The following is a 27070-nucleotide window of genomic DNA, read 5'->3' on the forward strand; positions in this document are numbered from 1 at the left end:
ATCGTGCAGTGGTCAGCGAAGCTGACCTGTTCGCGCCGCCGCGGGTCCGGAACCCAGGCGCAGCTCAGTCGCGGCCACATTTATTCTATTTCTGCAGGTCTAGCCGGCTCAGATAAACAGACAGCGGGATTTTCGAGATCGGCAGCCTTAGCACAAACGCACTAAAACGAAAATCTTGTGCCGACAGGGAAAAGGGAACTATCACAGCGTTCTCACCTCGCATTGGAAGATGCTGTCCCCTATGAGCCTGGAATAACCTCTGGCTGCCTTTTCCGAGCAAGTCCCACTGCGCATAATGGAGCGTTTGTCGCATCACCCCAAATGCTCCAACTGTGCACCAAAAATGTAACTGCTCACGTGATCGCGTCGTGGTGCTGCATCGTGGCGACGGCCCTCTCTGCATAGAACAAGTTGTCGAAAGAAAGAGGTAAGTGATTACGTTAACTAGTGCCGCAGTCAACCAACATGTGACCGTGAAATAAGCTTGTCGCATTGCGGTGACCCTGTGTTTCCCTACGCATTTTTAGTCAGAACTAGGAACATGTGCACTCGAGTGTGTTTTTGGAGGTTTGGGGGCATTGACTTTCATTACGTACTCCATGGGACGTACGCTCACTTCTATCTGCTTAAAGTTGCGTATCTAATTCCATGCTGCTTGAGTTATGTCTAACCGAGGCGCGATTTGGAAGGATTCAAGGAAGGATTGGAAGGATTCATCGATGTCATAGTACGTTTATAGCAACGTTTAGCTTTAGCATTGGGATAAAGTTCGTCATGTCTAGCCAAGCAAAGGCGCTATTGTGCCTCTAACTTACTGAGTTTGTGTATGGACGCTCGAAGTCCAGCTGTGACAGCGATTCAAAGCCTTTGTACCGCAGTTTGTCATAGCGTCCTTTTGACCACGTCTTTTTTTCTCTCATGTCGCGGACTATGACTTCATCGATGTCATAGTACGTTTGTAGCAACGTTTAGCTTTAGCATTGGGATAAAGTCCGTCATGTCTAGCCAAGCAAAGGCGCTATTGTGCCTCTAACTTACTGAGTTTGTGTATGGACGCTCGAAGTCCAGCTGTGACAGCGATCTGCTTGCACGCCTATTGAAAAGAAAAGTATACTATCAGAGATGCAGAGCAGACGTAAGAATGCTTTCATGTACCATCGCGATCAAAAGTTTACGGGACACAAGTGTGCAAAAAAAAAAATGTTTTTCGGCGCAGACACGTGTTTTCTTCGCCTGAAATGTGACAAGTTATGAGGGGACAAATATCCTCTATCCGCTGGCAACAATACCACGCGACTCAGTCCCCACGGGGAGCTGCAATCAGCTTTTCTCCGAGAACACGCGTCCCGTAATATTTTGATCGCGATAGTACATGTGCGGCCAGAATAATACGGAGCGCCCTTCAACGGTTAAACGTTTCTCATGCGTTACTTAATCGATGAAGGCGAAATTCTAGAGGCCCGCGTACTGCGCGACGCCAGTGCACGTTAAAGAACCCCAGGTGGTCGAAATTTCCGGAGCCCTCCACTACGGCGTCTCTCATAGCCTTTTTCGCTTTGGGACGTTAAACCCCAATAAACCAAACCAAACGCGTTACTTAAAAAAAATGACGGTTCTTTGAGTTTGCATGCGAGCGCACCAGCGGCTTGTACTATTAGGTACAGTCAGGCCGGAATGAAACGCGAACAGAGCATGTCAAGAAAACAAAATATTTTACCTGCCTACTTTCAGCTGAAGTGTACAACCAGCCTGATTCATGTGTCTGGGTAAAGGGCCTACTGAAATGCATAATCGAAAATAGGTTGTAAAGGAATATCTCGCTGCAAAGCAAAAATATATGACATATGCGTGTTCGCGTTTCATTCCGGCCCGACTGTACCTCCGGATTTTCTCTACGTAAGGCGTAATAGGAGTTTCAAGTGTGCTCCATATTATTTTGGCATGATTCTACATGTACTCTCAGGCACAAATTGAGTAAAAAGTTGCATAGTTTGAAATAGGTGCACTTGCTATTTGCGTGTAAATGATATCCTGTTGTTCCTTACACAGGGTTTTTCACCGAAGGCTGTTAGTAATTTTTAAAATTTTGAGTTAGAAGAGCGCACTCTTCGGCACAGCATTGTCAGCGGTGGTGTGCATGAGAATGCAGCTAAGACGTGATAACTATCAGGATGAAAAAACTAATATATTAATAGTTAATTTTTAATGATTACAGTTAGGCTCCTCGTTTGTCGGGATGCTTCTAGTCCACCCTAAGCAATATCCATGTCAGTTTCTGGATTTTTGAAAAAGCCATTCTCGTGGTCGCTACAGCGCTATAGGAATTTTGGGGCCGCACACGGGCGAAAACGAAACCGCGCAGCCAGAAAGACTGCTGGCCACGCCTACGAGCGCACGTCACACAGCGGTGTGTCTGTCGCATGCTCTCTATACCGCTCGCCGCTACCAGCCACGCGCTGCTCAGGTGCAAGGCGACTACCAAGCGATTAACCCAAAGGATCTTGCGTCGTGAGCGTCGCCGCCTACGGTTCGATATCAGCGAACTGAACGAATCGCCACGCATGGACGCTTGCACTGCTATGTATGCTAAGTGTTTTCAAGGCCGTGTGGCGCAACATGCTTAATTTGCGTCAGAGGGAGCCGCTCCTGTGGATGTTACCTGTAGAAATCCGTTGGCGCGCCTGGCGTATCGCTTGAGGCATGGTCGGCTGGCGTAGAAACCCGTCCAGTAGAACTGCGGCCGGTCGGCGTACGGCAGGAAATCACGCGTGTGTGCGGGCCAGGACCTGTTGGCTGCGTGCAGCGCCTTCAGGTAGCACGAAGGGCTGGAGTAGAACGCTTGCAATTTCACGCCTGAGCTCGACGCCTGCGATTGATTGATTGATTGATTGATTGATTGATTGATTGATTGATTGATTGATTGATTGATTGATTGATTGATTGATTGATTGATTGATTGATTGATTGATTGATTGATTGATTGATTGATTGATTGAACACGTGCTCGGAGTGCAAAGGGCAAATTATGTGTGGATCAGCGAGCAGGCAATTTATCTCGGCCAATAAGTTTGTACGAAGTAGTAGTACCTGAAAAAGAAAAGCTAGTAATATAGAAGAGGGAAATACTTCCTCTACACATTAAATCGGTACCTAAGGCGCAATATTCTACGGTGCGCAGTGTAAGCGTGTCCGTTATAGCGAGCCTCACCTCGAACAGCAGCGAAGGCGCTTCTTTAATGTCTTTTCCTTGTTCAATGGGCATGCCAGATCATGTTACCCGGCTGGAATAGCTATCTTCCCATATACGTAAGGGACAAATTTCTTAGCATGTACGGAGGGCAAAACGCTTGTCTAGATCACGTCCTGGGCGTGTTTCGGCCTGAAAACGCGATATCGAGAAATAACATTTGATTCAAAATGGCCTGGATGTAAATTCAAAGGACTTCATCGTAATTTTTTTGCATTCATGGTCGCAGCGGCTTGGGGGGCTGCGGAACACACAGTTCGGTCGTTGTAGACATGTGTTTGCCCTTTGTACTCGCTGCAACATGCGGGTAAATTTTTCCGCCACAGCCAGTTTTCTGAGCTGTGTCGCTCTTGCCTGCCCTTCCTCTTGCTGAATGCGGAATTTCTTGAAGGTCTCTCACTTTCCTATGAACTTCTTGCTTCTTGCGGAGCTAGAGTGTAGGTTTGTTAGCCCGCACAACGCGATGATGCACCATCATAAGCGCACAGTTACGATATCTATGACATCCATAACCTAGGCGCAGTCTCGCGAGGAACTTGAAAGAATGCTTGTTAGGCATTATTTTTATCACTAAGGAGCCGACGGTCACCGCCCAGATCTGAAAGGAAAGGCATGCCAAGGATCCGAGAGAGAAGAGGGAACCTTTAATGTAAGCTTATGGTGTGAACACTAACAGTAGAAGTATACATTTATATTGCTCTGTCCAAGATTTTTTTCATTGATCGTGCAGTAACCATGTTCTTCAACACAAAGAGTTTTTGCATTTGGACATCTTAAAATGCGCCTGCCATAGCTCGCATACACCGCGCAAAAAATTTTTAAGAACTTTATTAATTACCCACCTAACACATAATGACACCCTTCAAGGTTGGGCGCAGAAAGATGAGCCCGTGATTTCAAAGGTTAGTGTGAAGTTGTACAGACTAGTTGTGCTGTGTTGCAGTGCTCTGTTATCGCCCTCTTTGCGCCTTGCAGATTTCTTGGCAGCTTAATCATAGCTGTTAATTGTTGATTAAGAGCATCCTGCTGTAACGATTCCCAGGTCTCCCAGCCTGCAGGGTTGCCTCACCAAATTTGCGAAACTTGCATGCATGTTAGTTGTTCTTTCGATGTTCACATAATTCCCAGAAAATAATACTTTAGCGCTTATTCATGTTTAGCAACTGCTACAAAATGATCCAAGAAATGTCCGTACTTTCGTTTTCCGAAGGATCGATGGATGAACTACGCGTGATCTGCGGTCATCCATCGGATGGTACGATGGGCGTCCGGAGTTAACTCATTGTAAGAAAAGATTGACTGACAAAGGTCCGAACAACCAAGCTGAGGTGACCAGCGGATGTCCGTCAGACGTCATATGCAGTGTGGGACGTTTCTTGAGCGTCTCTGGGAAACTTACATCTGAATTTTGGTGTCCGCAGGGCATCGGAATGTCCAGCGCCTATACGTACGTGGCAATTTCGTTCGGCTGCCCTTTTATTATTATTTTTTTCGCACGGGAAGGCCTCAGATGTTCGCAGTTCCTATGCAGGATCGAACTCGTCGTCCATCGTACATCTAAACATCAAGTAGAGAACGTCCTTCGTACATCGTTCGAACGCCTGCATTCCATTGGGCAATTGTTATCTGCTTTGATTTGGGCCCCTCAATACGGCACGCCGGCGCAGACTGCAGTCAAGGCACCTCTGTCGGAATCGGCACTCGTGAAGCCAAAAAGAAGGAAACCGGTGGTTTTTGAACGTCTTTCCAGCGTTGAATGTTATGTCTCCGTGAGGAACTTTTCTGGCATTTTACAGATGGATTTTTGCTATTTGCAAAAGGAATAAATGTCCCTGGCGACGGCACATATATCCTGTCGTTGCCAAGATTACGGTTCACCGTGGTCTCCTCGAGCTGTGCTTCGTTTGCGATCACAGGGTCAGGTGGCGGTCATGTGCGTCAGCTGCAAAAACTACGTATCATCTATTTTGCTCGACTGAAGAAAAAAATTAAAGAGCAGACAAATAGAGTGCGAAGCTGCTTATTCACCTCCCTGTTGACGGCCGAGATGAGACGGTCGATGTTGTCGAACCAGGTTTCCGCTTTGGTATACGCCAGGTCACCACCCATGGTCACCATCACGTTGCGCGTGTCGTAATACTTTGCCTGCGCAGAGGAACAACGTCCCCGTAAAGTTTCTCGTCGCAGACTGCTTGAAAGGCTTCACTGCGACCAATTCTCACCAATCTGAACAGCTTCGAACCCCAAAAGAAATTTTGAGTCATGGGGAAACGAAATTCTACCGGCCATCCTGCAGTGTTTGGGAACAGTCGCGTTTTATTTTGCGATTTGTATTTATAGAAGAGGCACGAAAGCCTGTGCACTGTCTCGTTTGTGGCACCGATAATATTTTATCATGCCGATAAATCATCAGCGTGGAGGTCACCCACCACTCGGGAGTGCTGTGTAAATTTCAATCAGAAGCGAGTGACAAAGCATGGCATGAACAGTGACGAAAAATTTTCGTCTGTTTGCAGGAGTGAATTTAAAGATGGGTTCGTTGGGTTCTTCAGAAGGGCTTTCTTGATGCGCTGGCGGATGCGCACGCTTAACAATGCTAGGAGTCCTCGGCCGCCGCGCTTTTGTGTATACTTGCCGGCGACGCGCGGGCGGGGAGCTCCGAGAACTCTCTGCGTAGACTGGAGGTGTACAATGACCTCAAGCTAAATTATCTACAAAGGTAACGAGGCCTTAATGAAGGGCAGCCTTACAGCAGGGAATTTCCTCCCGCAGCGCCTCTTCTAAACGTCCGTACGAAAAACAAAACAGTAAATATTGCACATGAAATAATTATTGCTTGCGTTTTCCTTTCTCCGCGCGGGGGGGGGGGGGGGGGGGGGTTATACAAATACAAACAAAGGCGATAAACACAAACATACACATACATATACATAAAAGGCGATAAATAAGCCTTACTTCCGTCACTGCTAAATCTGAACCTCGTAAGTCAAATCGCTTGTGCTCATACATTAACGGTTCCATTGCGTGCACAAGACAATCGGATAGGATTGGAAAACTTTTAAGGTCCGACAGAGGGTAGCCAGAGGGCTACCCGCCTAGACGACGGCCGAAAGGTCTTGACTCTCGGCGGCGGCTTCGGCCAGTCGGACGAGTTGTAACTGAGTCGCCGGGTCGGAGCTCAGTAGTAAGGTCTCCCATTGACCTTTTGTGTTTATACCTCGTCCCTCCCGGGGGGCATGAGGACATTCCCATAGTAGCTGGTCCAAGGTGGCCCTAAGTTCGCAGTTTGCGCATTTCTCTGAAAATTGCCCTGGGTACATAAGACTCCAGAGTGCCGGGTTAGGAAAGGTGTAAGTTTGTAACCGGCGGCAGTTGATGGCTTGGTATCTGGTCAAAGACAACCGGACAGGAATTGTAGCGGATCCAGAAAACTAACTTAATAAACTCAGAACTAGTATTTTCGGAATTTTCTTCCAAATACCGCTTTCCTACAAACTGCAATAGCGAAACATTGAGAAATGAGTTTCAGATAGCAAAACCAATCCAGTATTTATAATGTAGAAATATATAGCGTTTGGAGAAAAGTAAATATTAATCTGCAACAGCTTTCGCAATTCGTAGAGCGTTTGTATTCAATGCATGCATTGCCTCTTGGGAAAAAAACTCACGTATTCTCTGACGATGTCCATAAAGTGCCGAGCCCGAGTCCTTGCATTGTAAGCCTGCGAAAGTTGATATGACTGCGTCAGAATCAAAGCTGCTTCTAGATGTGTCGACAAAGTAAGTTGTGAAGGGTTGCTCTCCCTAGTATAGAGCTAAAGTTTAAGAAAATGTGAAGAGCTCCGGTTCGTTCTGCAAAGAGCACTTTGTTTTGGGCAGTCATTGCACTGAGACATAGAGTATATATTCCCTATGCTGGGTGATTTTTCGTAATCTATGAAAAACAGAGGCTGACAAGTATGTTGCCTTACATGGACGTCTGTCGGCCTCAGTGGGTCAAATAAGATAACGGTTGTGGTTATCCGACTAATTAACAGAAATTAGTTACAACATTTTCAGTAATTCACTTCGTGACCCGGACTGCCATCTCCGTCATGAAGCTTGTCTTCGCCGGAGAATGAACAAATTTGCACCGTTAGCGGAAATGTAATGGCCCTCAAGATGTTCAACGACCGATTTTTTGCCATCTGATACCTTCTTCCAAAACAGGACGCTGAAAGCGCCGCAAGCACTAGTAACCATTAAGAAAGAAAACACCATCAGCTCGAAGACAAAAGGGCCATAAAGTAGTCTGACAAAGGCTAACTTTCTGACTGCCTTCCATTCTCAGTGCATTACGACCTCTGTCACTGCATTCTATTTATTGCTACTGTTTCGCTTTTTCCAGACTTGCATTGATCTTTGTATTGTTTACTGTGCCGCTAATTATAGTCTTAAATACTCGAGATGCTTACCAGCTATGGTGCGTCCCTCATCTTTGCAAGTAAAGAAGAAAAAGGTAAATTGCTCGATTCGCCGTTCCTGTGTTCCCAATTCGACACTTATGTCTTTACCTCTTACTTCCATCCCCGAAATGACGTTAGCACTCCCCTGACCGTTATTGGTCGATTGTGATGCTGTGCTTCGCCCTTGCACTTGCTGCACTTTCTCCTGATTTTTTGTCTGCGCTTTTCGTGTCCGTGTTCCAGTGTGTTTCTGACTGTGTTGTGTTCACCATTCTCTTTTCTTGTGGCTGCTTATAGCATACTATCAATGTTTATGGTTTTGTATTGTGCATCCCTCCTAGTTCGCTGTTCTTAATGGTGTCGTTCTGAATGTTTTCTTCTATTCTACCTCTGACTTCATGGAGAATGCGTTACTGTCCGTCCCAGTTCTCCACCCCGACCTGCAGGTATAGTGCCAACAACTGCACCGAACTACTGTGTGCACCACCAAAAAGCGCTCGATGCTTCAGCGGGTTCAGATAATACCTGTACCTCTCGCAGAATGAATTTGTAGCATATTGTATAGTATATTCTAAAGACACAACAGCATTGTTTTACTAGCCTTTCGACGGGGAACAGACCTCATCAGCGTAACGCCGGTAACCCTTTCAACAAAATATTGTGACCAATAGTGTTCTCAAGTATAAATGTTTTGTTATTGATTTTTTTTTGCATTGTAATCAAACATGCACAGCACAGTGTCCAAAAAGATTCTCTGCGATATTTTTTTTATATTTCTTGGGGTGAGGAGGATGAAAAAAATGCGCTAAAACTGAACGAAAGGGAGACTGCAGATCGCCTGTCTTCTTCACTGTGTTCGCCGATTTGGACGCACCATGCATGCCTAAGTATACAAGGTTGCGATGGCACCAATAAACAGAAGACCTAGATGATTCGAAACTCTTCATATTTTCAGTGCAGCCAAGGAACACTAATTAATCTGCAGAAAAAGATGAATATAAGGGGCCTAATTGATGCTGTAGATGAACACGTGGACTTAGAGAAGAAAAGCAAATGAAACAGCCTAGAAAGATCAACAGCTGGAGCTTTGTACAGATAACTACACTGGCATTCATGACCGCCAGCTTACAAAGGGAAGCCACCGGGCCGCTTATTTCTTATGTGGGAAAGTCCGAAAAGTTTATGAAAAACTGAACTTGTTAACCGGTTGCGAACTTCTCGAATGCTTCAAGAAGAAATAAAAATATTACTTGACTATAAAGCACTTCACCTTTCCACGCTGTGTTGGGGCTCTTGTGAACAAAATTCCTCAGAAGAAAAGTTTGACTACCCTAAGGATACATTTGCAGGCTGTCACATGCAAGAGACGAAAAATATCGGGTAGATTATAATACAACGTAAAACATAGCCCCCGGTGTACGCTTTGGGACGTACAACACATTCCTTTAACATCGCAATGCATATATTTGTTCTCAAGCCCCGAATCCGAAAGCAAAAGAACTCATTGCAACTCATAATTCAAATCTTTGCGTTATGAGGGTCATATCGATGTCCGTGCATCCAAATAATCCGGATGCTAGAATTTGGTGGTACGCGAGTTTAACGCCCCGCAGTGGCACGTGTGCAATGGGCGGATTTCTCGTGGCCGTCTTGGTAGAGGACCACTAGAACTTCTTCATTTCATTTTTTTTTTTTACTAACGTCCTCATGAATCCAATGACCGCCCCGCACATGTAGCTTAGGCACGCATGCAAACCACGCTGCATTTGACTAAAAAACATGCCACGCTATTGCGCATGAAGCTGTCGTCAGTAAATCGGGGGCCGAAATTACAAGGCTGCCCGCGCGGCAGAACGCCATGTGACTGGTCGTGTAGCCGTCGGCTATTGTGACGGGCTAGCGAACTGCTGCTGGCAAAGCACGTGCATGGTTTCTACGCGCAATCAGCCTTGTGAATTCGGCATAACGCCAGCTCCAGTTTACAAGACGCTGCACGGCCTTCGCAAGACAAAGTGATGTTCCTCGCGCTAGCCGAACAGCATGCAGTACCAGCAGGCAAACACTCCCCGGCCTACCAGAATGTCCGCGTCGGTGGTGCAGCTGTACTTGTCGAAGCAGAATCCCCTTGGAGGCATGTACACGTTGGGCATGATGGAGGTGAACAGGTCGGCAGCGCTCCCTGCGCGCGCGTAGTCGCCCATGTCGTGCGCTCGGACAAGTGCGCAACATGCAAGCAGCGCACTAAGGCAAGCAAGTATAGAGTGTAGCGTCTTCATCGTGCGAGCTGGCGTCATTCAGCCAGCCGCTTCACATACTATATACAATATACGCTGGGCATTAGCCGTAGTAGTGATTTCCCTGCATTGATTATCGCTTGCCTATAATCCAATATTTACTTCCTGGGCAGAAATGCGGTCTTTTTATTCCCTGAACCCACTGAATGAGCTTCATGCATGGTTTTTCCCTTTTTAAAGGTTTTTTTTTTTTTTAGGGGGGGGGGGGGGGGGTGATTGGCGAAAAGAAAACTTTTACAGTTTCAGGAAAATCTAAGAGCCGAAGACGTTTCATTTTTTTCGTTTTAAGAATTCACAAGGTTTTCAAGCTGACTCAGGGGAGCCTGAAATACAGATTTTTGGGTCTAACTGGAGGAGATTTTCGCTACCGCATGGAACATCACTGGTTCGGTTTGTTAGCACCATTGGCCAGTTGGTTAATGGAGAAGTATTTATTGGGCCATTGCATGGCGACGGGGAAATTGTTTACCATGAGAAACGACATTATATGCCGCGGTACATTCTCTGACGATTATATATGAGTAAGCGTGGGCAGCAGAGAGGGTGAGGAGATAACACGTGTCTTCCGAGCCGCACAGGTACTGCTGCAGCGCTTGCCCTCACCTCTTCATCATTTCGCCGGACAGCCCAAGACATACCTACACCGATGACTGCTCGTGCCTTGGATCATCAAGCTTTTACGCAGCGATTCGCTTTCTTTCTCTCTCTCTGTCTCTTTCTCGGCCAATAGCGGATTTTTGCGGTGGCGTTGACGAAGCTTCTGCCGTATTGAAACCAGGCCCAGCTCTCTGCATGTCCAACATTCTCGGCGAAAAATTTCGAAAATTGGAAAATTATAAATCCTGTTATTGAAATAATGAAGTTAATGGTTCATTCTTCTGATATGTAGCAAAATATTTCTTTTAAAGTGTTTCCATCGATCGCCTCGAACAGTTAAGACTTCAATAGAAAATGAGGAACGCTTTTGACGATAGCAAAAACGTTAATAGAAAAAAAAATAAAAGAAAGCCGTCGGCTGATCTGCGCATATGTTGATTGTTATAATGAAATCTTACATTAAATGAAAAAATTGCGTTCATAAACGGTTTGCTCAAAATTGCTCAAAAATGCTTTTGTCCAGAATTGTTGGCTATGACCCAGTATGCGCGCGACGCATGATGCCCACGCTCGCATCGCAGCCAGATGCAGCCGGGAAGAAAGTGGGCACCAGTTTTCAGGCACGTAACCTCGTTGGACTGCCTTGTAAATATTTGTGATTTTGTGCGCAGCTGCTTTTGCGTCTAATCATTGTACAACAGTAGGATCAGAGCCTGGCAGGCACGTAACCAGGATATGTTTTTTTTTTTCGGGGGGGGGGGGTTGCTGGATGCAAGCCGAGGAAGAGTACTGCTAAGAGAATTGAGAATTCACTATGGTATTTCCATGTAATAGATACTCGTTTGTTTCGAAAATGCTCCTCAAATGTGATAGATTTAGATTTACTTTTCCCGAACGATTCCGTGCCGAAGTACCAAAGCTGTATTTACCCCTCTAACAGTGATTCAAGGGGCTGGACACAAGCATTAGGTCGCAAGCGCCATGCAGTGCATGCAAGCATCGCAACGGAATAAGCTGGTAAATCTCGGAAGCACCAACCGATGTTCCGGTCAGCGTTCCAGAGGAACTCCAGTGAGCGTTGCTTGCGGCGGTATTCTTTGTCAGCCACGTGCACGCGGCCCAGGAAAACTGCGTCGAAGCCCATCTGCACAAAGGCATGTATACAGTATACGTGCTGCCTAAGCACAAATATTTACCCAGCTAACCAGCTGACTCCGGAGCACCAGACTTCACACCCGTATGGCATGTATTAGTGGTAGAAGTTCCATGGCACATTTGTTTATCTATTTCGTAGAACAAGTCTAATTAGTGCGCCCTATGTACCCATTGCGGTGTAACGATGACACATTCGGTAGACGTGAAAGCTGCTTTCTCCAGAACATCAGACCTTTTGAGCCCTTCTTCGAAGCACGGAAGCAACGATAAACGAAGATGAAGCAAGTAGCGCATTTACAAACAGTGCAAAGCAAGTTGCTAAATGAAAGAAAGAGCGGCAAACTGCGCGAAGTCTCGCTTACCCGCCATGAATCAATACGGGTATTTGTATAACAGTGGACCTTACTATTGTGTCATTCCATACGCACACACAACGATGGCTAGTCTTGGAAACAATGCAGTGCCTACAGTCTCAGGTTTTTAAACACCACCGGGATGCCATTGTCATCTATTAGGTTTCCCAGCTATAGTCACAACGTGAGCGAGGGAAGCAGTGCAGCTACCTGGGCGAAGAGGGCAGCGTTTTCACGCGAGTGGCCGTACGGGTCGATCTGCCAGGCTACCCGGGGCCGGCCGCACTCTCCGAATGTGTCGTTGAGCCAGCGCAGCCCCAGCGTCATCTGGTCCACGATCGCCGAATAATGCGTGGTCGCCTCGTCGCTCTGCACCCAGCCGCCGCCCACAAGCTCCAGCTGCCCTGAATTGAAGACAGCAGCAGCCCATTCTGTCACGGTGCCAGGCAGCAAGCCACGACACAGTTCTTAGCAGTGAAATGAAGGTATATAAACACGGGGACAAGCATGTGCAAAAGGCGGCTCACCCTGCTGGATGAGCTTGCGCACGCTGGTTCGCCGCGGAGGCAGCTGGTCCTGCCACCATCGCTCGAAGAAGGCCGTCTCGGCCGACACGTACTTGCGGTCGCGACTCTTGTGCAGAGCGTCTGTCACGGAACTGTAGATCTCCTGCACGTCTGTTAGTACCACCGCGCCATTGCGTTTGCCGTATACGATCTTTCGCTGCTCTTGCTTTTGACACATCGTAACGCTTAAATATGCAGACACAAAAGAACAAATATCTCCCCAGGCTCTTGGTCAGGTGGTATGTCATCATATGCATGTCACACATGCGCGAAATGGGCACGAACAGACCGCTATAAACTTCCGTGCTTATTTCGTAACGCGTGTTCCAAAAGCACGAGACTCTCGTTTACGACGCTCTGACAAGTGCCAGGCAGTTTATCGACATGTGTATGACCGTTGATTATTGGCTTTTCTAACTTTAAGAGAAAGCTGTAATTTACAACCGAGCACGTGTAAGGCAACAAAAAGAGAGTCCCTCTACTGGCGTTTCATGGAACGCGCCTAAAGCCTGATGTTACCACGACTCCACGACCATCATGCATGATAATCATGTCTAGATGACAACGCGAAACGTATTAACTAAACATTTTAAAAAAGTTCTTTCGTACTCAACGTTTCTTATGCACTGTGCTCATAATTAGGTGCCAAAAACGAGCCCACTTTCAGCTGCCCTCACATTCGCTGTAGATGACGTCCGGCGTCTCGGTCCAGCCGACGTCGTTGTGACTGTGGCACACAACGTGCACGTTCAGCATGTCCGGCCTTCCAGCGAAGCAGCTCTGCGGAAAGAAAGCTTAACTAAAACTGTCTGTTTCTTTCTTAATTCATCGTACCTACTTGATTAGTCAAAATCTTTGGCCAATGTGTAAAACCTATCTGAACTGGTCAGGTTGCACAAATGTCCGGGGCATTTGTTGAAAGCTAGAAAATTGCTAGGGCATTGAAGTAATAGATTACACTTTAGTAATTTTTTAAATAGCTTCCCGGAACATGTAAACATATTTTAAAATCCACTGATTTTTCAGACTGAGTAACCGTATCATTTACTTTTTTTTTTCTAAGGTGCACAAAATTTACCACAGCTCCTAGTCCTAAACCGGAGGCGCTTGCAGGCAAATGACGACAGTGCTGCGATTCATTATGAATTGGTGTATTACATTTTCAGAGAACGCAAACAAAGCAGTATAAGGCTTATTCAAGTGACGTCATTTGCGTGGCGTGCCCATGCGCAAACGCATAGGCTAATGGGCGAGTTGGTGTTGTATTGCGGACCAAGCACGAGCGCGCACGAACAAGGACAAAGAAAGACAGACAACACAAGCGCTCACTTACAACTAATGGTTTATTACCAGAAATGCATAATATACACCTTCCTTTGTGACGTCATCCAACTGAAAATGCTGACATCAGGTGGCCGCTCTTAGAAATGATTATTCTTCAACATTTAGTGAAATAAACGGTGCGCTGACACATGATGCTCCCGCTTTTCTAATCAAATATGCTTCAATCATTTCCCTTACATCCTAGCTCCTGTGCATATAAAGCTATCCTGCACGCTTCAAACGAAGGTTTACAAGGCTTTTCATTCTTTATTTCACATTCATGACAATGCACAGAAAGGTTTGAGAGGACATAGTAGTAGCCCTAAAAAACAAGGACGGCAGGATAGAGAAAGACAACACAGGCGCTAGACATCAACACTAGCGCCTGTGTTGTCTTTATCTACCCTGTCGTCCTTGTTTTTTAGCGCTACTACTATGTCCTCTCAATCCAAACACCAACTAGCCCAGCTTTCTGCCTTAAACAGAAAGGTTCCCGTCCCTGTAATTTCCGACCTTCCTCCTGTGCTCCATTAATATTTAATTTATACTCCGGCCGATTTGACCGATGTAACTGGATCCGCAACACAAGAGAACTCCATGCAACCATGGCTTGCAACAAGATGGAGGTCGCATCGCGTCGTGATTCGTCAAATCCGATAATGACTCTCACCCCAAGGCGTGGCAGACAGGACTTTTGTCAGCGCCCTTCGACACGCCTATTAAAGAAGCGGGGTGGGCTCCCAGTCCTCACCTCCCTTTGCGCAGTGTCTTTTGAGCCTGCGAGCACCCCTCACTTGGAGCTTTTAGTTTCGCGCCTCGCAACAGTACGGCAGCTGGGGGTTACAGGGTTTCCACGCAGGAGCTTCCTGGCGCCCGCCAAATCTCATGTTGAACAGAGTCTATAAGAATTCTAATGAGCTTCACAGTGAGGAAACTCGTTTTTAATTATACCTTTCTCATAAGCGATCAGAGTTAAGCGCAAGCTTGGAGGTAGTATTAATGTGTTTTGTGACCCTGGCCTAGAATATTCTGCCTTTCTGTCTGTGTACACGAATAAAGAGGGCTGCTTAGACAACCATGCTTTGGAAACAAGCGTCAGCTTTGCCGGATTTGCCTTAAAGCCTAGCTTTTTTTTTTTCATTCTGCTGCTAGGGGCTCTCTTTATTTCTAATCTCACTTTAAATATTACATAGGAAAACTATGCTGAACCCCATTCTTTGACAAAAAAGGTTGAAAAGTACATGTTTCAAATAGGACCGCCCCAATCCGCCCCCCACACCGGCCCTCTCCAAGAGTGACCCATAAATCCGCCTCTGCGACAGCCCGGCAAGAAAAGCTCACATGCAATTGTCATTTACAACTGTCTATTTTGAAGCAGTATATATATTCATTCCGTAGTATTGTTTGCACTGTGCAAATTAGAGGTGAAGATCCTGATTTCATCATAACATCTCCCAACACATTTTTCCCAATCACATAACACTTCTTCCTAGATTTTTTTTTTTCAGCTGAGAGTTTGACTCATTAGCCTTGTTAGTCTGGCTCCATCAAAGGGGGTCTCTGGTGATTCGAGCGCCGGTGGAGAGGGAAATAAAGAGGAAGAGAGAGAAAGCGACTGGCGGCCAGTTTTACTCGTCGTTTTATGCGAAGGTGAGAAATCATTTTTAAAGGTCGTTGTTCGCTCAGTTAATGTCATAGACCTGAAACAAACGATCCCCGCGCACTGCTAGTGTGCTCGTGGTTGTTGTGCAGCCTTGGAGCTGAGCGGCCAGCTCTGGCCTGTTGTTATTGTTGCCTAAAAAAAAGAACAGTCTGGACTGACTCGTGGTGTGAGAGCACAGGTTCCTCTTTTTCTTCAACGCTGTGTGTGGTGCTGCCAACTTTGTATTTTTCTCTGTCTCGAGTTTTGGGAAACATGTTAATAATTCTTACCAAAAATCACAGCGAAATTTTCGAAATGATTGAGAAAAAATGTTTCGACAACTAACAAGAATAATGAAAATGGTTGCTTACTTCGGATTCATGCAGGCCCTACATTCTAGCTCGAGGGGAGTTCTCAGATCCTGTGCCAATATAGGTGGGGGTTCTGAGAACCCCTGAGACCCCCTTGACTTTAAGCACTGCTTGTGCAAACTGCTTCTAACTACTAAACTTTAATGGGCCTCATGCAGTGTAAATTTTATAAGTACTGCTATAAAACTTTAGAAGCAGTTGAGATATATCCACTAGTTTTCCAGTCAACTAAAATATTTAAAAAAGAGGGTGTGTTTTAGCTTGGAACTTCAGGTGAATTAAGTACGGCAAACATTGCACAATAAAAGAAAGAACCTACCTCATACGTGCATGACGACGCCATGTCATCTTCGGCTACCTTCTCTGTTACTGAAATGTTCCCAAAGCTAAATAACACAAGGACAATTGTTGACAAGTGAAGCCTGGAGCATAATACTAGTTTCTGCGGCATATTTTGGAGCTTACTATCCCGAAGGGGTTCAGAGGCAACGGCTTTATGTGCGGTTGCACCTTCCTGCGACGGCGACGGCAGTGCCGGCTCTGGTGCGATTTCCTTTAGCTGGCTTCATATTACCCATACCGTTACCGTGGCCTCTGCGACAAACCGGAAGGCAAAGACGCAGTGTAAGCCTTAGTTTTTTTGTCAGGATAAGGCAGTGCATGACACCAAATAGTGCGATCTTTTAAATTTCACATATTCGCGGTTGAACACAAAACACCGCCTTTAAAATGCTAGCAACAAATATGCATATAGTAAATGAGCAAGGACTCGATTGATTTTTTTCTAAATAATAATAATGAGATTTGCTAATGTTTTTCTTTTATCCAAGCGCTGTTGGCCTCTCTACTATCCAAACTTTGGCCCCTATTCTTTTCGCTTTCACATATTTCGAATACCATTAGTCGAAAGTGGTCATTAGTTTTGTTAATTTAACACGCATGCAAAATACATATTTTCATTCTGATATAAAAAAAATAGGCACAGAAACAGAGGTATTCATGCATTAGCCGCATTAAGCCAAATTTTTAAATCCACCATTTCAATTTTTCGCCACCAGGGGACAAACATGCCGCCGGAAAATCACGACCGCAGCTTCGTACAAGATCCGGCCTTTCTGCCTCGTTTCGCTGCCACGCGCGGTATGTGTCCGGGCGGTACACGCCGTTTTATGTGCAGGTTACGGGTTTTTTTTCGAATTTTAGTTTAGAATTGTTAAATGAGCTTCCTTGAATGCTTAAGAATGCGTGTAGGAACTGGTTTTTATGATAGGTAGTGTTTTTTGACGCACAGAGTAAGCGTGATCGGCTGTCTTTGAGCTCTTAAGCCTAACAGTTCACTGTGAGTAACGTGTTTAACGTGGTTGTACTCGGCCACAAAATGCAATTCGCGATTGTCACTTTGGTTTATGTCGATATTGCCGCTTCATTTTCGTGATCAAGATCTGTTATGGTACGGTGCTGGTGTTGGTAATTAGTTTGGCACGAAATTTGCTGCGATAGCGGCTACCTGCCGGTGGCATGCAGCCGACCACGTTGCCGGCACTTCAGGGGCGATTTGCTCTTGCTTGTACAGCTCAAAATGACGGACTGCTGGGATGATTCCACTCCTACGCCGACGGTGGCCGTTGTTCCTACGGAGCAACTAGAGACGAAGCTGTTTGGCCGTTGGAGCTCCAGCGATGTTCAAGTCAGCGACATCGGTCTCACTGTAAGGGCTATATCTGTGTTTATTGAGAAATCTCCGGCCCAACTCAAGGGCTGGAGGTTTCTCTGTGCGTAGTGAATGTGTAGTGCTATGAAAGCTGTGCACATCATTCCGAGTGTTTAGCCACTGCATACTGCCTAACTGATTTTTGTTTATAGCGTGTTCTTCACGACCTAGAAATAATGTTGCGCAGGACTGTATGGACGGTAAAAAGCAGTCTGGACGCAACAGCGTAGTGATGTTTCACCTCACGTGCTTTTCTGAATTATCCACTCACCTCCCTTGAAGGGAATGTAAGCGTCTCATAGTTCTAGGCCCTCGTCTTTTAACGATATTATTGAATGAAGTAAACACTAACGTATATGGTCTGGGTGTTAAGCTTCGAAAGTGTCCTAGTTATGTAGTGAACTGGAGGGAACTTGTGCGTGCTGTAAAGTGACTGGATGCATGTCGTGGGTCACTGCTGCGTAATTGTGATCGTTCCATATTTTTCATGCAGGACTACATTGCAGTCAAGGAAAAGCATGCCAAGTACTTGCCCCACTCGTCGGGGCGTTATGCATCAAAGAGGTTCCGCAAAGCCCAGTGCCCCATTGTGGAACGTCTGACGAACTCCATGATGATGCACGGCCGCAACAACGGCAAGAAACTGCTTGCCGTCAAGATTGTCAAGCACTCATTTGAGATCATTCACCTGCTTACTGGAGAGGTGTGGTGTTTGTGGTTCTTAGCTCGCAAACTCTGCTTGCATTGTATTTTTAAAGCTTTGCTACTAGCATTAATTATATCAGCTACTCATGGACCTATGTGCATTTAAGTTTTGCTGCACTCCGTTAAGTGCTGCAACAGTTCGCAGTCAGAAAAGCATTGCAAAGCCTTGCTGCTTTGCCTTGCCCTGAGCTAGCGTCTGCCTCAGCGGAAGGCTTAGCATTGGGTTTTCCAAGTGCTGTTTCTACTTGCGGACTAAGAGTGGAGGAACAATTGTTCTGTGTATGTTTGCATTTCTGTGTATTTTGACAATTTTTGAACATCTTTCATGACAGCATATATTTGCAGCTTTAAAAATGTCTGGCATTACTAGCAGAGTATAAGAATTGCATTGCTAGAGGCCATGTGCTTCATGAAAGTAGGGCAGGCTAGTGTGTGCAGTGAGTTCGCTTGAGACGTCACAAGGTGTGTTGTGCCTGGGTCTAGGCAGTGTGAATGCTTATTGTAGGTTTGTGCTTTTTTGTGTGTGTGTGTGTGTGCAGAACCCACTGCAGGTGGTGGTGAATGCCATCATCAACAGCGGTCCACGTGAGGATTCCACACGTATTGGCCGTGCTGGCACAGTGCGTCGTCAGGCTGTTGATGTGTCACCGCTGCGCCGGGTGAACCAGGCCATCTGGCTGCTGTGCACGGGTGCCCGTGAGAGCGCCTTCCGGAACATCAAGACCATTGCTGAGTGCTTGGCAGATGAGCTCATCAATGCAGCCAAGGTTAATCACTTACCACTGCATAGCCCTCTTGACATCGTCATCGCATTATTTCGTGGTGTTGAGCTATGCTGCTGCAGGAGTAATTATGCTAGGGTCCTTCGTTCTCGGGGTTTTGGTGGAGTTTTCACGGACACTGAGTTTCTAGAAGACTTCCTTTCATGTAGAAATTTGGTAAAATTGGATTTTATATATTGTGTAGAGGTTTAGAGCAATAGGAGCTAAGCTTCAGGAATCACTGAAAGGAGTTGTTTTTCAGGAATTCTTTGAAAACATTACAGCCAAGTTAAGAGGTGCTCTTAAGAAGCATCCTCACTCAGCCTTGCCTCTGCAGGCTCCTGGGACATGGAAGCCTAGCAGAGAGCCCTTTGGCATGGTGTTACTTTTCTCCCACACCTCCCTGCATAGCAAACCTTCGTTCTTGCATATGAATGTTGCTGGCAGTACGATCCTACCCCCAGTCTTCTAATTGAACTTGCGGGTTTCTTTGGTGTACAAATAGTTTGAATGTGCCGTTGCGGGCGCCACCTTTGAGGGGACAAGCTAGCTTCCACTAGTGTACGCGGGAGCCGATTGGTAACATGTGGGTTAGGAAACTGCCTGGACCAAAAGATGGGGGGCCGCTATGACCTCGGTGCAAACAATCTATAGAGCAATTAATTTGCTTGAAATCGTGTGTACTGTCACGCTCAATGTGGTTTGGTACATGCATCAGGTGGTACAAGCTCGAAGCAATGCGAGTTGGGCACTCCTGCAGAGTTCTGTACATAGCTGCCCAGCAGCTTGCCTGCATGCTTGGTGCTGTGCAGCGTATTCATATTCATTATGTGTCAACTGCAGACCAGGAGATTGTCGCCACCAGAGCGTTGCAACTCATACTGATTGGGCTTGATCCCTTGGAGTGCTTACCACATGGGTGGGGCAGCATAAGTAGTAGTGGTGCTTATTTGCAACAGAAAGTGCAGTGGTGCAGTCACGCTGACTGTGCTGTGGGATAGGAATAAGTTTTTTTTTTTCCTTATTAGCTAAAGCAAACAAAATTTTTATCACTCTTTTTCAGTGCATATTCTATGCAACAGCAGTAAGGTCCAAGCTGCTTTGATGCCATGACTGATTGTTCCAGAACTGGCACACCTCTGTGAGGTTGATGTAATAGCCCCGTCTGCTAACCCGAAAGACGCGGGTTCGACCCCGGCGGTCGAATTTCGATGAAGGCGAAATTCTAGATGCCCGTGTACTGTGATGTCAGTGCACGTTAAGGAACCCCAGGTGGTGAATATTTCCGGAGCCCTTCACTACGGTGCCTCTCGTAGCCTGAATTGCTTTGGGACATGAAGTCCCCATAAACCAAACAAACGCAATGTTGCCCACAGAAATTGCCTGGACTGAGGCCAAGAAACTGCAAATTTTGATTTTTGCAGGAATGAATTGCTGCATGGTTCCCAAACTTTGTGGGAAAACCTGCAGTATAAGTTTCATGAAAATACGTGCATATCTGAAAAGTGCCCGAAGTTTCCATTTAAGGGACACATGGAAACCTTGTTGGTCCGTTTTTAGGCCTGGCTGATTTTAAAGATCATGCTCCTATTTAATTTGTGCCTGTGCACACTGAACATTAATTCTGTGATTGTGGTCACTTGGTATTTGTTTTTGTTGTGTGCTTAGCAAGTCATTTTGGGTTACCAGGGTAGATACTCTGAAATAGTAGCACATTAATTGCCTACAACATGCGGTGTGGGTCGTTTATGCTTTTGAATTAATTTCCATGGTACTACCTTATAAACGCGTGTAAGGGCCGCACTTCTTTTTTTTTTTTCAGATTAGAGGGCCAATTTTCGGGGTGTGTTCAATCGTCACTCGCGGAGTATTTCGACTCTTGAGCTGGTGCTGTGCTCTGGTGCATGCACATCCCAAAAGAAGCTGCGCAGCATGTCCGCTCTCAGTGCATTCCGCACTTCCATCACATAGCAGAGCAGCTCTTTTTCCAGTTCGGGAAATTCGCACAGCTTGCCTCGGAAAGCGCGCTTTTTGCAGCTAGTGTTTCTCAGTGCATCCTTCTGGTTGCACCTTCATCGGACGCACTCCTCGGCCACGTCGTATTTCCTGCCCGCCGCACGCTTGCTGTGTTCGAGACCTAACTCCCAGCCGTGTAGCTGTTAAGGTGCTTGCCCATCATGCTAAAACTGCAAAGCTCGGTGGCAGCATGCGAAAGCCACAACCATCACAACTACGGCGAGCACGCTGACACGCCACAAAAACAGCAAAAGGCTGGAGCTGGCGATACTGATGCCGATGTGGATAGCGGGAGGTCGCGGCGCAGGAAAAGGATGATGATGATGACTGTGACCTCGGGAGCCATCCATGGACGGCACTTGGAAGTTCCTGTGCGCGTGAGTGGGCTCCGCAATGAAGCGCACCGTTGCTTGCAGCCGGAGCTGATCGCAGAGGCCGCGGCACGTGTATTTAGAAGGCTATTCCCACCTGGGTCGTGGAAAGTTCGGGTGCGGCCCTTCCACGTATTTTTTTTTTTTTTTTACATTTTCTTCAGGAAAACTGGGTGCGGCCCTTACATGCGTTTATACAGTATTTCCCACTTCCTTGGGGTACTGCATGTCGCTACAGTTTAACTAGAAGCATATTCAACCTTTGTCTTGCAGGGTTCGTCCAACAGCTATGCCATCAAGAAGAAGGATGAGCTCGAGCGTGTGGCGAAGTCCAACCGTTAAGACAGCATCAGGAAATAAAGGCCACTGCAGTTGCCGCTCCTGGCATTTGTTACTTTTTCTTGTGCTACTTACTTTGGTTCAGCGGGCTGGTGTCATTAGCAAAGGGACTTGGTGGCACAATTTCGGTGGTTTTTATCGCTTACCATAAATTGTGTATGGTAGCTACTCTTGAAATTGGCAAGTGTTTGCAACAGTTTAAAATGCCGGGTTTTAACTCACTTGGCTGTTTGAAGTTGCACTGGAACCTGCATCAAATTGCTTGTTGCAGAGTAAGCTATGTTACTGGCCGCCATCGTATCACTCCCAAGCGGAGCATAGTCTCTGCCTGTATTCTTTTTTTTTTTTTCTGGCTCACTATGGTGTAGGAGTTAACAGAAAAAACTAAGACTGCCATTTTTATTTGCCAATATCCGGTGCTGCACAAGCTAAGAGAGAATTTTTGCAGGAGGACTGGTGAGATCTCGGGTGTTTCACTTTTACCCTCGGTGCGAACCATTTCAGTGCAAGTTCTCAGCACTGACATCTACTACAGCTGTTGTGCTTCAGGCTGATAACATGCATTATTTTTCGACTCCAACCTCTGGCAACTGTAGTGAGAAGTGAGGTCATTTTCTTCTAGTGTGTTGAGCCAAGCTCTTGATCATGACCCTTTAGCTCCTTATGCCAACACTTATTTAGTACTGATCTAGACATAAACCTATTGGTACTGTGAGGTGATGCTACTGGTGAAATGCGTGGTGGACATGACAAGGTGAAAAAAGTGCTCGGATATTGTGACAAAGATCAGAGTATTCAAATAGCATCCATGTAAGCACAGCCCAGCCATGCTTCGATGAATTGCAAGACTCGTGTACTGTGATGTCTGTACATGTTGGAGTATCCCAGGTGGTTGAAATTCATTCTGAGCTCAGCTTCATTGCCTTTTCTTTCACTCCCTCATGGCATAGTTGAAGTGAGAGTTATTGCACCCTTCCTTTCCTCAAGACAAGTTTACTTTTTTTTAATATACACCATTCTCTGAAGCTTTGTAGTTGAAAAATTTGTATTGATCTGGGGACCGAATCCGGGGCCACCTGTCCACTGGACATTTGCTCTAGCAATGAAGCTAGCCAAGATTGCTAGCAGCTGCTAAAGTGAGTCCAAATTGATTAAAAGCTGGAATGATGTTGGTGCAATGTATTAAATGGTGGAGTAATTCATTTGCAAAGTAATTCCTCGTCGGCATCCACCACCTTTTTGGAGGAGGAGGTAGAAGAGGAAAGCAGGGAGGTTAACCAGAAGAATAATCGGTTTGCTACCCTACACTGGGGGGGAGTTGTTTTTTTGGGGCAGGCACTGTACCAGCTAAGCTAGCCGTCCTGGTAAGCTTTGGTAGTGTGTCTGGACAGGCAATGGTCCAGGGTTTGATTTCATTTTAGTTTATGAGAATTTACATTCCAAAGCGACTCGGGCTATCAGGGACACCGTAGTGAAGGTCTCCCGAAATTTTGACCACCTGGATTTTTTAACTTGCACCGACATTTCACAATACACGGGCCTCTAGCATTTCGCCTCCATCGAAATGCAACTGCCGCGGCCGGGATCGAGCCCATGTCTTTGGTGTCGGCAGCCGTGCACCATAACTGCTAAGCCACTGTGGCAACGTAAATTTTGTTGTACTGTGAAGCTTCTGAAAAGGTGTAGCTTTCCTTTGTAGCTGTTTGGCTGCGCTCAGGTTGGTGTTAATGAGTAATTGCTCCCTAACAGAAGGTGATGTACTCATGTACTTTGACAACTGCAAAATATTTGTAGCTGTTGCATGTTTACATCATTGTACTGCCTGTGGAATGGCTAGCGTTTCTCAAATTTATTATGTTCACTGTTTCTCTCCTGCAAGCATTATTATATGGCATTTCATCTGCATGCCTGCCATGTCTCTGCTAGCTTCTGAAACCGATGCTCGGATTTCAAATTGGACTTAAAACATCATCAGGAACATGGTAGAAAAGATTTCGCTCCCTGCTCTGCGCTTTTTGGCTTTTTTGTTTTTCTGCAGGCCCTTGCATAATGTTGCCTGCTATCTTGCATCTTCCAGTCCGCACTTTTCAGTCTTGTAGATTTCCAGCTATTCTAATGTGTTGCGAAACACCTTGCGTAAACCTGCCATCAACCACGTTCTGTCGCATTAGTTTCCCACCTCCTTAAAGGGCTATATACACCTAATTGCAGTTGCATATTTCTTTCTCTATAATGATGCATAAGACAGAATACATTGTGGCATTCGCCTACGACTGCTAAATAATTTTTATTGAATTTCTTCTGCAGTTTCGGTTTCATCAACTGTACGATGACTGTGATGTGTAATGTGTGTTTAGGTTACTTGAGGCATGAAAAAACTGCATTTTAACCTTTGATCGGTCTTGTACATATTACAGGAAATAAGTGACCGATTACAATTACTCCATCTGGAATGTAACTGATTACAGTGGTAAATTTTCACTCGGTCATCGAAGTCTGAGCTTTGGTGACCAAGTGGCTCGCCTAATTATTGCTAGTTTACCGAATGCATGTATTTCCACCATTTGTGAGAGCCTGCTCTACAAAACAACAGACATATAAGCAAAGCACGAAGCGAACAGCCAGGTTATTCTGTATTTCCGCAGGCTGTTGCAAAGATGGCAAATAGATATTGCGTAAACATGGTTTTCTCTGCCCTCTACAGTCTGTGCAATGCTTGGACTGATCGAAAGCATGATTCATACTCTGAGAAGCATATCACCAAGTGCACAAAATGCAGGAGCAAACTCATCTACAAGATCCCCCTTACCTGTACTAGTGTTGACAACAGCCACTGAGACCAAAGTTGCTCTTCCCAAATAGTACTGTGGACAAACAGGAAGATGCTATAAAGACTGAGCCTAAAAACACAGCTAGAAAGTAAAAAATAAATCCTGCAGTTTCTTGGCATACCATTGTAACAGCTGTGATTGTAAACCATTCTTTTACAAAACAAAGTTTCTTGCATTATCTAAAGACAAACTGGAGCGAGAGATTATCCAAACTTTTTTTCTTTCTAAAGCAGGAGAGAAGTGTGTTGGCACACCCTCGGTTTCACACCTTGATAAAGAGCTGCGATTTCTGGATGGACACGTGTAGGCTGTTTCTTCTTTGTGTAAGGTGATTCCTGCCGTCTTTTCTGCGATTTTCACGTCTTGATTACCCTTTGACTAAGATCACTTTTTTCATTTTTGACACTGCTTTGCTACGAATAGTTTTTCCTGTATGCACTGGTTCCTTGTTTTTGCCTTTTTTCTTTTTCTCTTTTAAAGCAGCCTGGCTAAGAGATATACGATTCTCCTTTGATAAAAACAGGTTATTTGTTGTTTATTCCAGGTTATAAGTTGGTTTTATGTCAATTTTCTTGTTTTTTGTGGTGTAGAACTGTGCCTTGTGCTGTTAGTAAGCAAGCAGTTGCTGCAAGGAGAAATATAGGTTTATCGCTTGATCGTGCGATAGATGTTAAGTATGGGCGACGGTTGTACCTATAAAATGTGTCCCTTTGGAACTAAATGAATCGGATGGTAGTCGGCGCCCGTCTTGCAAGTATTCCTTCTGATCGCCCATGCCATCTTTGCTTTGTTTCTAACAGTTCAAGGAAAAAGCAGTTTTAAGCATGAAATGCTTTTAGCTCCCGTTGTCGGCAGTGTGGTGACGTCACGCCGAGACCGAGAGCCATCATCCGGGCACTGAAATCCACTCATCCGGGCACTGAAATCCACTCATCCGGGCACTGAATTCCAGTTATCCGGGCACTGAATTCCAGTTATCCGGGCACTGAAATCCACTCATCCGGGCACTGAAATCCACTCATCCGGGCACTGAAATCCACTCATCCGGGCACTGAAATCCACTCATCCGGGCTCTGAAACGAGAACATCCGGGCACCGTACGAGACTTAACGAGATTTAACGAGACTCTCTAAGCCCTCCTACGCGACCGGCATGCAAGCGCCGGTTGGTCTCCAAACGAGACAAAAAATAACTGCTGCCAGTGCCTTCTCAATGTTTATCAAGATATCAGTGGAGCTGTGGGTTTGATAATGCACGGAATTATAATTTCCGATTTCTAATAACGCGTGCAAAACGCACATAAATGCCACGTTGCACTTCGCTGTCATACGTGATCCGGGGGAGAAGCGCTGCGTTCAAAGGGCAAGGCATCGCGCCGAACGGGTGGTGGTGTTCCTCCCTTCCATTACGGTGCGGTTCGGGTGTCCACCGAGATGGCAGAGAATTACTGCGCCATTTCCTTTCCTCAAAAAACCTTGCGTTCAAATGGCAAGGCATCGCGCTGAACGGGTGGTGGCGTTCCTCCCTTCCTGTACGGTGCGGTTCGGGTGTCCACCGAGATGACATTAGGCCCGTAAACATTTCATGCTTACTCTACTCTCGGTTACGGGAGAGGCAGAGAATTTTTTTTTATTACAACGAATTAGCAAGGCACGACGTATTGCAAGAAGCATCCATAGATGATGCCAGCTACACCAGGAACAAAAACAAATACCGCGGAAAGCGCAACACATCAGGTATCCATGCGTACCTTCATGCGCGGCTGAACTATTTGTCACAATCGCATCATCATGGATGCTTCGCCCCAGTAGCCTTTTTTGCAACGAAGTAATTGATTACCGGTAATCAGTTACAGAAAAACACTAACTGAATTACCTGAAGCGGTACCGTCTGAATAAAGTAATCAATTGATTACAAACTTACATAAGAATGTAGTTAATTACAAGTAATCAATTACGTACAACTCTGCCGCTGGTATTGTTGTCATTGCAGCTCTTGAAGCATGTTGGCTTAAGGGTTGTAGAGAAATCTGCAATTATATTGCCATTTTTTTCATGCCTTGCGTGACCTAAACACAGCTTGCATGTCGCAGCCTTCATTCGGTTGAAACCAAAACAGCACCAAGAAGAAATTCGATTGAAAATTATTTAGCTGTCTTAGTGGAATACCGTGGTGTGATCCATCTACACTGATGTCCAATGCATCATTTGAAGGAAGAGCCGCCATGGTGGCTGAGTGGATGTGGTGCTCGGCTGTTGACCCAAGAGACATGGGTTCCGAGTTTCACTACAGTGTCCCTCATGACCCGAGTAGCTTTAGGACGTTAAACCTTATGGAACAATA

General features: G+C 45.8%; 2 protein-coding genes across 3 annotated transcripts in view; one reads left to right on the plus strand and one right to left on the minus strand.

The window, feature by feature from the left end:
- Nucleotides 1-16578, minus strand: part of LOC149351830 (lysosomal alpha-mannosidase-like) — a 123680-nt gene extending 107102 nt beyond the window's left edge. For both annotated transcript variants that reach the window (XM_089577098.1, XM_089577097.1), the window contains exons 1-12: nt 16313-16578; nt 13335-13437; nt 12619-12768; nt 12302-12495; nt 11622-11727; nt 9768-9871; nt 6916-6969; nt 5276-5392; nt 2660-2866; nt 1039-1093; nt 358-397; nt 217-286 (exon numbers count right to left, since the gene is read on the minus strand). In XM_089577098.1, coding sequence (XP_089433224.1) covers nt 217-286; nt 358-397; nt 1039-1093; nt 2660-2866; nt 5276-5392; nt 6916-6969; nt 9768-9871; nt 11622-11727; nt 12302-12495; nt 12619-12768; nt 13335-13437; nt 16313-16444 — 1332 coding nt within the window. In that variant the 5' untranslated portion in view covers nt 16445-16578. The remainder of the gene's footprint in view (nt 1-216; nt 287-357; nt 398-1038; nt 1094-2659; nt 2867-5275; nt 5393-6915; nt 6970-9767; nt 9872-11621; nt 11728-12301; nt 12496-12618; nt 12769-13334; nt 13438-16312) is intronic.
- A 479-nt stretch (nt 16579-17057) lies between these two features.
- On the plus strand, nt 17058-21944 carry LOC149351895 (uncharacterized). Its single transcript, XM_089581158.1, has 5 exons — nt 17058-17133; nt 17567-17701; nt 18198-18407; nt 18949-19176; nt 21831-21944. The coding sequence occupies exons 2-5, from the start codon at nt 17573-17575 to the stop codon at nt 21897-21899; spliced, it is 636 nt and encodes a 211-aa protein (XP_089437284.1). The 5' UTR covers nt 17058-17133; nt 17567-17572; the 3' UTR covers nt 21900-21944.
- The last annotated feature ends 5126 nt before the right edge of the window (nt 21945-27070 follow it).

Source organism: Amblyomma mixtum, chromosome 3 (assembly GCF_055824585.1).
Source record: "Amblyomma mixtum isolate Tamu chromosome 3, ASM5582458v1, whole genome shotgun sequence".
In the NCBI taxonomy this organism is placed as follows: domain Eukaryota; kingdom Metazoa; phylum Arthropoda; class Arachnida; order Ixodida; family Ixodidae; genus Amblyomma; species Amblyomma mixtum.

What these genes read in the sequence shown, in the direction of transcription:
- LOC149351895 (XM_089581158.1), top strand. Translation starts at nt 17,573, where the DNA reads ATGACGGACTGCTGGGATGATTCCACTCCTACGCCGACGGTGGCCGTT. An exon ending in TCAGCGACATCGGTCTCACT is followed by an intron (nt 17,702 to 18,197) that starts GTAAGGGCTATA and finishes TTTTTCATGCAG; the next exon opens with GACTACATTGCAGTCAAGGA. An exon ending in AGCTCATCAATGCAGCCAAG is followed by an intron (nt 19,177 to 21,830) that starts GTTAATCACTTA and finishes TTTGTCTTGCAG; the next exon opens with GGTTCGTCCAACAGCTATGC.